The sequence below is a fragment of the Rhamphochromis longiceps genome, linkage group LG3 (genome assembly GCF_057381845.1).
Source record: "Rhamphochromis longiceps isolate RC_006_pf linkage group LG3, R_longiceps_female_GT1.1, whole genome shotgun sequence".
NCBI classification, from domain to species: domain Eukaryota; kingdom Metazoa; phylum Chordata; class Actinopteri; order Cichliformes; family Cichlidae; genus Rhamphochromis; species Rhamphochromis longiceps.
The window spans coordinates 62362531-62374986 of NC_140559.1; the positions used below are offsets into that span (position 1 = coordinate 62362531).

Here is a 12456-nt window from a genome sequence, read left to right on the forward strand (position 1 = left end):
TCTCTCAGATGGGAGGGGTTGGACTTCAGTGCTGCTGCCAGATAATCACAGCTGATCTCTGACAAACCACAGCGACTCAATCTGTATAAAGAATGAAAGATGTAAGTTTATTAGACAAAGTGTGAGCTTGAAATCATTCAGTGTTTCATCATCTGTTCAGAGCTGAAGAAGGTTCAGAATGTAGAAGTTTAGAAAATGGAAACTCCAAACAGCTGACAGAGTTCATACGCCTTTGTCAGGGTCAAATTCAAGCAAGACCATGTGAAAATTAAAACACATCATCCTAGGTGAACTTAAACACCTTTGTTCCCCTTTTGTTAAGACATAGAAAAGTACACCACACAAAAATACTGCAAAAGGAAACGGTCGCCTTATATACATAGTGTATAAACTCAAAATGCACATTTCACTTCAAATTAAGATTAAGGCTTTGAACAGATCACATAGTTCAGTTCAACATGTAAGACTTTAAGAATGCACAAGCATCTACTTAAAATCTATTTAATTTATCATCCATGATATTATTTTGTACAATTCCAATGTATTTTGTTCATCTCCCTTAAATAAACAGGCAGTCTTAAAGTATGAAATATTCATATACAAACACATATAAATGCGTGTACTGTCTCAGTGGCTGATAGTACCCCACAGGCCTCAGTGTGAGCTTGAAGACATTTATAATGTTTAAGTAGTTTAATGTGCAGGTGCTGACGATAAACACATTTTGAATGAAAGCCGGGGAACTTTGGTAGCACAGAAACAAGTGGCTATTCTTTGTGACTATATGGATCACTCACAATACCATTATTTCACACAAAGGCACCAAATTAATACTCAAAAAAGCTGCAGCAATACACACAAATATAAACAGTACTTGGTGACAACTTTGCTTTTAGCCTTTAACCCTTCTTGACTACTTTTGATGTGGCCTCTATATTTTACCTTTAAAAACAGTTTATCTGTTATTTTCTCATTTTGACCAACTGTATCAGCATAATTTATCTAAATTCAGACAAAATTTAAAATACACGTAGAAAGTGATATTTTGACTGTAAAAACCACACACATGTTTAACGAATCATCTTCATAACTTGAAATGCAAATAGAGATTGTACATTTTTAAAAATACGCACACGTTTTGCAAACAACAAAGTTATATGGTACTATTTACCAAAAAATGCAGCCAAGGCTCAGACGTTTTTCATATAATCATTTCAAACTATTTACAGAACAATCAGGTGTCAAACAATAGTTTGTGTCACTCTAACACATATGAGAACAGCACAGGGATAAACCTGCAGGTCTGACAGCAGGTGTGTCACTCAGCGTTTACACTGCAATCTGCCTTTGTTGGCTTTAAGGCAGCAACTGTGACGATCACTAGTAGAACTGACACACAAAACAAAACAACAGCTACACACTAAATACACAAGACAACAAACTAACTTGAGACCAAACACGGTAAACGTCACAAATCTCTCACGTATCAAAACTCTCTCTCTCTTTCGCTCACTCGCTCTCTCTTGCCGGTCACTCCTAAAACTTCCCCCTTTTGCTAAACAACCAAATGTCATGTTTCCATATCATTTTTGATTGGTCGACATGGTACATTTTCCCACCTATAGGGCTTTGGAGCGTGATGTCACGGGAGATGGGCCATGCCCCCTTCTGCCATGACAGTAGGCCAGCCAAAGGATACCATTTCAGCTATGGATCGTACGTGTTGTGTTGTCGGTTGCAACGTTAGATCACACGATCGTGAAGGCAAGAAGCTGGATAACGGGCTCTCTTTTCATCGTTTTCCATCCTGGAGGCAACGTGAGGGATCCCATGTATCCGATATTACTAAACAAAGACGTCAGGCTTGGATTGCAGCGGTGAGACGAGCGGATATCGAGTTCTCTGCAATCCCCAGCTTTTTGTTGGTTTGCTCACGGCATTTTCTTTCCGGTGAGTTCTAAATTAATTCATATCACTCTTGAAAGGCTTTTAGTGTTATTTTCAACGTGCTGAGGTCATAGATAATGAGATAAAACATGCTAATGTGTGATGCTGCAGAACCACATCATGTCGACTGAGTAGCTTATGATTTGGCATTATTGCAGGCAAACCAGCATATGAAATGGATGTAACAAATCCAGACTGGGCACCAACACTGCACATGGGGCATGACGACATACCTGTATCAGACTCGGACCGGCACTCAAGGCGTACGCAACGGAAGCGAAAAAGAGCACCCATCGGAGGTAAACAACCCCCCCCCCCCCCCTCTAAAAACATACTAAATTGCTATCACTGTACACTAATCCGCACATAACTTCCAGATGAATCACACACCTGTCATTGGAATATTGGTGTACATTTACCTTATGTCTAATTTTATCTTACAGGCTTTCGTTATGCAGCTGCAGAGTCTGAAGGTGTGCCCCGTGCAGAAGTGATTGATGAAGATCTGACAGAAGACCAACAGCAAAATCACAATGTCATGGAGGCAGTGGACAGCAGTTGTGTTGGACAAGTGGAGGTTGAGGTAGCAGCTGCAAATGTGGATATACTGAAGAAATGTAAACCTTTTAAAATGATGACAGATTACAAACTCTCAGCTGTGTCTGTAATCAAACCTCTGTAACTTTGCTTCACTTCAGCAGCATCAGCTCATGTTCACATGTTGATTCATGGTTTGCTTCAGTTTTTGATGGACTGCAGAATATTTTGAAGGTTATCTGCTATAAAAAGCCAGAACAGGAAAATCTGCTTCATGTGTTTCTGTTTGATCCTCAGTGACTTTGACACAAAGGCCTCTGCTGTGATGATCACACCTCTGATCAAGTCTCACAGTGTCAGCTTTGTTTTTATACATATGGATATGTGCTGATAAATGATCAGAGTTATAATATTTCCCACTGTCTGCTGTGTGCCGTGACCTTTGACCTGCTAAACACAGTCAGCTGTGGATTATTCATTGTTGTGTCTGATACTTAGAACTGTGAGGAAGAACACTACACAGTTAATCAGGGTCCCCTCTCTCTGAATCAGGGAAGGTGGGCAGGCTGCGTGTGGGCCGCGGGCCATACGTTGAGTCTCACTGTTTGAAATGTGAACATTGTTCTGCTGCAGTCAATGGACTAAACCAGAGAAGAAAAAAACAGACTTTACCATGAAGATCCTCAGTGTGGATCAGTATAATATCAGCCTGATGTCTGCAGTTTAGTGTCAGCACAACTTTCACATCATATTCATCTCAGCACAACTAAAACATGCTGACTGACCCCAGAGTTTCAAGTCCACATCCTGGACTCTCCAGGAAACCACACAGATGCTTCACTCCTGAATCCTGCAGCTTGTAGTTGTCACTCAGCTCCAGCTGTCTCAGATGGGAGGGGTTGGACTTCAGTGCTGCTGCCAGATAATCACAGCTGATCTCTGACAAACCACAGTCCCTCAATCTGTATAAAGAATGAAAGATGTAAGTTTATTAGACAAAGTGTGAGCTTGAAATCATTCAGTGTTTCATCATCTGTTCAGAGCTGAAGAAGGTTCAGAATGTAGAAGTTTAGAAAATGGAAACTCCAAACAGCTGACAGAGTTCATACGCCTTTGTCAGGGTCAAATTCAAGCAAGACCATGTGAAAATTAAAACACATCATCCTAGGTGAACTTAAACACCTTTGTTCCCCTTTTGTTAAGACATAGAAAAGTACACCACACAAAAATACTGCAAAAGGAAACGGTCGCCTTATATACATAGTGTATAAACTCAAAATGCACATTTCACTTCAAATTAAGATTAAGGCTTTGAACAGATCACATAGTTCAGTTCAACATATAAGACTTTAAGAATGCACAAGCATCTACTTAAAATCTATTTAATTTATCATCCATGATATTATTTTGTACAATTCCAATGTATTTTGTTCATCTCCCTTAAATAAACAGGCAGTCTTAAAGTATGAAATATTCATATACAAACACATATAAATGTGTGTACTGTCTCAGTGGCTGATAGTACCCCACAGGCCTCAGTGTGAGCTTGAAGACATTTATAATGTTTAAGTAGTTTAATGTGCAGGTGCTGACGATAAACACATTTTGAATGAAAGCCGGGGAACTTTGGTAGCACAGAAACAAGTGGCTATTCTTTGTGACTATATGGATCACTCACAATACCATTATTTCACACAAAGGCACCAAATTAATACTCAAAAAAGCTGCAGCAATACACACAAATATAAACAGTACTTGGTGACTGTTAAGTCTAATTGTTGAATGTTGCCATTGTGTTTCTTAAATTTGTACAGTCTTAGTTCAAGCAGTAGGATCAAAGCCATTCCTTTGATCCTGGCCACCTCTCCAACCTCTCTGTGCTGGGGGAGGTTTTATTGTAGATACATCCTATCTGAAAGATCTGTTTCTTTTGATGTAAACTTCCTGGGTTTACGACCCTTTGGTCAGCAGGAGGTCTGACACACACACACACACACACACACACACACACACACACACACACACACACACACACACACACACACACACACACACACACACACTCTTACAGAAGTTCACACATATACATAAAATGCTTTGTCTTAGAACAAAGGGGGCGTGGCTTTGTTCTGACGTGTTTTGTGTGAACTGTCTCCCAATAAAAGGTAGCAGGAGGTCAGATCTGTGGTCATTTTCGTGGTGGACACAGACGAGGCCTCCCTTTCGCAAATAATTGATCGATCGACTGTCTTGTTTTCTTCATGATGAATAAGTCTCTAGAATTAGCGGGGCTTGTGGAAACACAGACCCAACAGTGACAACTTTGCTTTTAGCCTTTAACCCTTCTTGACTACTTTTGATGTGGCCTCTATATTTTACCTTTAAAAACAGTTTATCTTGCCAATCTGTTATTTTCTCATTTTGACCAACTGTATCAGCACAATTTATCTAAATTCAGACAAAATTTAAAATACAAGTAGAAAGTGATATTTTGACTGTAAAAACCACACACATGTTTAACGAATCATCTTCATAACTTGAAATGCAAATAGAGATTGTACATTTTTAAAAATACGCACACGTTTTGCAAACAACAAAGTTATATGGTACTATTTACCAAAAAATGCAGCCAAGGCTCAGACGTTTTTCATATAATCATTTCAAACTATTTACAGAACAATCAGGTGTCAAACAATAGTTTGTGTCACTCTAACACATATGAGAACAGCACAGGGATAAACCTGCAGGTCTGACAGCAGGTGTGTCACTCAGCGTTTACACTGCAATCTGCCTTTGTTGGCTTTAAGGCAGCAACTGTGACGATCACTAGTAGAACTGACACACAAAACAAAACAACAGCTACACACTAAATACACAAGACAACAAACTAACTTGAGACCAAACACGGTAAACGTCACAAATCTCTCACGTATCAAAACTCTCTCTCTCTTTCGCTCACTCGCTCTCTCTTGCCGGTCACTCCTAAAACTTCCCCCTTTTGCTAAACAACCAAATGTCATGTTTCCATATCATTTTTGATTGGTCGACATGGTACATTTTCCCACCTATAGGGCTTTGGAGCGTGATGTCACGGGAGATGGGCCATGCCCCCTTCCGCCATGACAGTAGGCCAGCCAAAGGATACCATTTCAGCTATGGATCGTACGTGTTGTGTTGTCGGTTGCAACGTTAGATCACACGATCGTGAAGGCAAGAAGCTGGATAACGGGCTCTCTTTTCATCGTTTTCCATCCTGGAGGCAACGTGAGGGATCCCATGTATCCGATATTACTAAACAAAGACGTCAGGCTTGGATTGCAGCGGTGAGACGAGCGGATATCGAGTTCTCTGCAATCCCCAGCTTTTTGTTGGTTTGCTCACGGCATTTTCTTTCCGGTGAGTTCTAAATTAATTCATATCACTCTTGAAAGGCTTTTAGTGTTATTTTCAACGTGCTGCGGTCATAGATAATGAGATAAAACATGCTAATGTGTGATGCTGCAGAACCACGTCATGTCGACTGAGTAGCTTATGATTTGGCATTATTGCAGGCAAACCAGCATATGAAATGGATGTAACAAATCCAGACTGGGCACCAACACTGCACATGGGGCATGACGACATACCTGTATCAGACTCGGACCGGCACTCAAGGCGTACGCAACGGAAGCGAAAAAGAGCACCCATCGGAGGTAAACAACCCCCCCCCCCCCCCTCTAAAAACATACTAAATTGCTATCACTGTACACTAATCCGCACATAACTTCCAGATGAATCACACACCTGTCATTGGAATATTGGTGTACATTTACCTTATGTCTAATTTTATCTTACAGGCTTTCGTTATGCAGCTGCAGAGTCTGAAGGTGTGCCCCGTGCAGAAGTGATTGATGAAGATCTGACAGAAGACCAACAGCAAAATCACAATGTCATGGAGGCAGTGGACAGCAGTTGTGTTGGACAAGTGGAGGTTGAGGTAGCAGCTGCAAATGTGGATATACTGAAGAAATGTAAACCTTTTAAAATGATGACAGATTACAAACTCTCAGCTGTGTCTGTAATCAAACCTCTGTAACTTTGCTTCACTTCAGCAGCATCAGCTCATGTTCACATGTTGATTCATGGTTTGCTTCAGTTTTTGATGGACTGCAGAATATTTTGAAGGTTATCTGCTATAAAAAGCCAGAACAGGAAAATCTGCTTCATGTGTTTCTGTTTGATCCTCAGTGACTTTGACACAAAGGCCTCTGCTGTGATGATCACACCTCTGATCAAGTCTCACAGTGTCAGCTTTGTTTTTATACATATGGATATGTGCTGATAAATGATCAGAGTTATAATATTTCCCACTGTCTGCTGTGTGCCGTGACCTTTGACCTGCTAAAGACAGTCAGCTGTGGATTATTCATTGTTGTGTCTGATACTTAGAACTGTGAGGAAGAACACTACACAGTTAATCAGGGTCCCCTCTCTCTGAATCAGGGAAGGTGGGCAGGCCGCGTGTGGGCCGCGGGCCATACGTTGAGTCTCACTGTTTGAAATGTGAACATTGTTCTGCTGCAGTCAATGGACTAAACCAGAGAAGAAGAAAACGGACTTTACCATGAAGATCCTCAGTGTGGATCAGTATAATATCAGCCTGATGTCTGCAGTTTAGTGTCAGCACAACTTTCACATCATATTCATCTCAGCACAACTAAAACATGCTGACTGACCCCAGAGTTTCAAGTCCACATCCTGGACTCTCCAGGAAACCACACAGATGCTTCACTCCTGAATCCTGCAGCTCGTAGTTGTAGCTCAGGTCCAGCTGTCTCAGATGGGAGGGGTTGGACTTCAGTGCTGCTGCCAGATAATCACAGCTGATCTCTGACAAACCACAGCCCCTCAATCTGTATAAAGAATGAAAGATGTAAGTTTATTAGACAAAGTGTGAGCTTGAAATCATTCAGTGTTTCATCATCTGTTCAGAGCTGAAGAAGGTTCAGAATGTAGAAGTTTAGAAAATGGAAACTCCAAACAGCTGAAGCCAACAGGAAGCAGCTTCAAACAAACACAACAAGAGAAAAAACTCTGAATGTTTCACATTAAAGTCGTACATTTATCATAAAAACAGGACAAAGACTTGAAAAAGTCGTGTTTTTCCTTCCAGGAACCACAAGGCTTCACTTTTAAAGGTGAAGTGTGAAAGAAATGGACATATTTGAAGTCCAACACCTTTTTCCAGTCACATTATTAAAGCAGACAAACTACAAGCTCATTTTCATTCCAACAAGTCATCTTCTGACCTGGACTAACAACACTGGTCTCTATGTGCAGCTGGCTGTGAGACCAGTGCTCAGGGAGCGTCTACAAAGTGCAACACTGAAAGAACATCACACACTCATTTGCTTCCATCATCCAACCTGAAGAGGAAACAGAGACGCCTCCCCTTCAAAGTAAAAGCTGCTCCTTTTGGACACAGTATCAAAGAAAGTCTACAGTATAACATAGAAAAGACAGAACAAAGTTTTTTTTTTTTTTTAAATTGTGCAGAAATGAAACTACACTAAGCTCAATTATGTGACAGACATTTCATCCCATGTCAGTTTGGCCTCATCCTGGGCCGGATTATCCAGCACACACTCTGACCACAGGCCCAGGGGCCACGCACAGCTGGGCTCCATCCAAGAGACAGCAAACAAACCAACACAATAATAAAAAGCACCATGTGATCTTCTTACATCTTCAAGACAAACATAGTAAAAACATGAGCATATTTGTTTCCTGATAAAATGATGTGACAGGTAGAACAGAGTAAAGTGGTGGTGTTACAGCCTTTCTCCCCTCTGCTGCCGAGGCTGTTAGTCTCTCCCAAACTCAGCTACAGGACTTCCAAATGAATGAAAGCAGCAGAAGTGGCTTTACAAATGAAAGAGGAAGAGGAGAAGAAGAGGAGAGGGAGGCCACCCTGACCATCTCTCCAGCTGAAAACATCACACTTCCATTAAAGTTGGTGAGGAAATGTTGAGCAGGATGAGCTGCTGGCTAATCTGGAGGCTGCAGCAGCAGCTCACAGTCACAGTGGATTTCCACTCATGAAAAAGCTCTGGCTGCTTCATTTCTCATCTCATATCAGAGACTTTAATGCTTCACTGAAGCTGTACTGTGATGCTTCCATATTCCAGTGAGGCCTCCATAATGATTTCAGCTGTTCTGTACACACACTGTGTGCCCTGTATGGCTCAAAGTCTCTGCAGCCTGTTTTTATCTGCTATCATCAGATCTTCATCATCCTCATTCACATCCCTCACACACTCTACAGCCTCATCAGCACTGACTTCATCTTCACTGACTGATGGAGCACAACATGAACCTGTGGAGGCTGAAACACTGTCCTGTCAAACATCTCCCCGTCACCACTCCACTTCTGTCAGCCTTTAAATGAACCCTGCTCAAGTCTGTCACTTCTGTTTGGAGCCAAAAGAGGTTAAAGATTACGCCACTACATTCTTGTCTAGAAAATATTAAAAGTGTATTTGGTGACACACAAAAAAGGGTAAAAGTATAGTTTGGGTCCACACATGTCCAAACCCTGGTGTGTAGGCCTACTTAGTATTGAGAAAAGCCCACTAAAAGAACGCCCACCAGACCAAAGCAATGGTTTTGACTTGGTCAGCATTAACCCCGCCCCCTGACTTTGATGGGTGAAGCTGACAAATAAAATGTATTTATGAACAACGATGCAGGGCCAGGAGTAGCAACGTGAATTAAATAAATACATCATTAAATAATTCATTAAATGTGTCAGTAAAATAATTAAAATAGAAAACAAACCAACAAAATATGTAATTAACTAATTTGAATTGTACATAAATACTTAATGAATTATTTTAAATGAAATTAACTGATAATTAATTATCAATATATTTTTTTTAATTAATTATATACATTTTTAATTAATCACTGAAATAAATAATTCATTAGTGATGTATTTATTTAATACAACCATAAAATTATTGCTAGTTTAATCAAAATAAATTTAAGACATCAATATTAAAGGTTAAATTATGATAATGAATACATGCAACTATAACTGATGATGTAAGAATTTGGATTTTTTAAGCTAAAGCGAAGGTGCTGACTCACTTGGCATGTTCACTCTGCAGGTCTTAATGCTCAATTCCGATTTTTTGATCAAATCCGATTTTTTTATCTGCTCGTTCACACTACAAATAAAATGCGACAGCAAACGCGCTCTAGTGTGAACGCTCAAAGCGGCCCGCATGCGCAAAAGAAGATGTCACACACAACGCGCTCTGTTTAGACCCAGAGCAAACAATATTGTTTGACAGATGGCCCTTAATATAAAGACTTCGGACTTTACGTTTCCCAATTTTTGCTTTAAGTTATTTTGTTATTTACATAATAATGTAGATAACCTAATAATGATCCTTATTGCTGTTTTAGAGGAGCGGTGCTTCAAAGGATAGCTGCAGATTTCTGTCAGAATCTGCAGATTATACAGTACAAATAAAAAGTTCACGTTTCTCCAACGCTGTCTTCCCAACAGTTTCACTGACATCTACACGGGATGGCCAGGAAGCGTTTGCGATGTCTTATCGGGCGCTGATAATTGGCGTCTGTCTTGTGTTGGTGACGTAAAAGACGGATTTAATGCGACATGACCGTTCAAACAGCAGTCGCTTTCTAAAACATCGGATATGTATCGGATTCAGTACCACATACGAAAGTGACCCAGGTCGGATTTGAAAATATCGGATTTACGCCGTTCACACTGTCATAGCATGATCGGATATGGGTCGCATAGGGTCAAAAAAATCGGATTTGATGCGCTTTCGCCTGCAGTGTGAACGTAGCCTTACTCTCAAATCCTCCCTAATAACAAGAACATAATTACACTTTAGCCACAAGAGGGCAGCAGCATTAAGTCGCATGTATATAAAGGTACAGTGATTATATTACAGTGATTTTGACAAAAACAAAACAGAAGTTCATGGCAGTGTGTTTTTCATAACATACCAACCAAATTAAATAATAAAAACTTTATAACTTACAGAACTTTTTTAGAGGCTTTGACCACTGGCAGCAGCCTCAGAAGAGCCTCCTCTGAAGCAAAGTATTTCTTCAGGTCAAACACGTCCAGATCTTTTTCTGATGACAGTAAGATGAAGACCAGAGCTGACCACTGAGCAGGAGACAGTTTATCTGTGGAGAGACGTCCTGAACTCAGGGACTGTTGGATCTCCTCCAGTAGAGAACGATCATTCAGTTCATTCAGACAGTGAAACAGATTGATGCTTTTCTCTGCAGACAGATTCTCACTGAGCTTCTTCTTGATGTACTGAACTGCTTCTTGATTGGTCTTTGAGCTACTTCCTGTTTGTGTCATCAGGCCTTGCAAACGAGTTTGATTAGTCTTCAGACCCAAGAGAAAACGAAGGAACAAGTCCAGGTGTCCATTGGGGCTCTGTAAGGCCTTGTCCACAGCACACTGGTAGAAGTATTTCTCTGTCTCAGAGCTTGTTTGTTGTTCTTCCAGCAGATTGAGTCCAGAGTTGATGAAGGTCAGGTGGACATGAAGAGCAGCCAGAAACTCCTGAACACTGAGATGAACAAAGCAGAACACCTTGTTCTGGTACAGTTGTTTCTCCTCTTTAAAGATCTGTGTGAACACTCCTGAGTACACTGAGGCTGCTCTGATATCGATGCCACACTCTGTCAGGTCTGGTTCATAGAAGATCAGGTTTCCTTTCTGCAGCTGATCAAAAGCCAGTTTTCCCAGTGACTCAATCATCTTCCTGCTCTCTGGACTCCAGTGTGGATCTGTCTCAGCTCCTCCATCATATTTGATCCTCTTCACTTTGGCCTGAACCACCAGGAAGTGGATGTACATCTCAGTCAGGGTGTTGGGCAGCTCTGCTCCCTCTCTGGTTTCCAGCACATCCTCCAGAACTGTAGCAGTGATCCAGCAGAAGACTGGGATGTGACACATGATGTGCAGGCTTCGAGCTTTCTTGATGTGGGAGATGATCCTGCTGGCCTGCTCCTCATCTCTGAATCTCTTCCTGAAGTACTCCTCCTTCTGTGGGTCAGTGAACCCTCTTACCTCTGTCACCATGTCGACACACTGAGGAGGGATCTGATTGGCTGCTGCAGGTCGTGTTGTTATCCAAAGGCGAGCAGAAGGGAGCAGGTTCCCTCTGATGAGGTTTGTCAGCAGCTCATCCAATGAGGTGGACTTTCTTGTTTCAGTCAGGATTTTAGTTTTGTTGAAGTCCAAATTAAGTCGACACTCATCCAGACCATCAAGTATGAACACAACCTGGAAGTCTTCAAGCCTGCAGATTCCTGATTCGTTAGTTTGATTAAAGAAGTGATGAACAAGTTCCACCAAGCTGAACTTTTCCTCTTTCAGCACATTCAGCTCTCTGAAAGTGAATGGAAATATGAACTGGATGTCCTGGTTGGCTTTGTCTTCAGCCCAGTCCAGGCTGTATTTCTGTGTTAAGACTGTTTTCCCAATGCCAGCCACTCCCTTTGTCAGCACTGTTCTGATTGGTTCGTCTCTTCCAGGTGAGGCTTTAAAGATGTCTTCTTGTCTGATTGTTGTTTCTGGTCTGTCTGGTTTCCTGGATGCTGTTTCAATCTGTCTGACCTCATGTTCACCATTGACCTCTGCAGTCCCTCCCTCTGTGATGTAGAGCTCTGTGTAGATCTGATTAAGGAGGGTTGGGCTTCCTGCTTTAGCGATGCCCTCAAACACACACTGGAACTTCTTCTTCAGTTGGGCTTTAAGTTCTCGTTTACAGAGTGGAGCAAATATTTCTGAAGGTAAGAAATTCAGAAACAAATATTATATAATAAATATCATAGCCTTTCAGTACCCTGAAAGGATGAATGTCTATTGGTCCATTTCTTGAGCTATTAGGAAAGATCAATATTCAGTCTTTAGAGAAATTCTCTTACTGC

The 12456-nt window shown here is 41.1% G+C and overlaps 1 protein-coding gene across 1 annotated transcript in view; it reads right to left on the reverse strand.

Annotated features, from left to right (window-relative positions):
- Positions 1–3213: 3213 nt before the first annotated feature.
- Positions 3214–12456, reverse strand: part of LOC146675647 (protein NLRC3-like) — a 340816-nt gene continuing 331573 nt past the window's right edge. The window contains exons 3-4 of the mRNA XM_085400627.1: positions 10542–12312; positions 3214–3446 (exon numbers count right to left, since the gene is read on the reverse strand). Coding sequence (XP_085256753.1) covers positions 3251–3446; positions 10542–12312 — 1967 coding nt within the window. The 3' untranslated portion in view covers positions 3214–3250. The remainder of the gene's footprint in view (positions 3447–10541; positions 12313–12456) is intronic.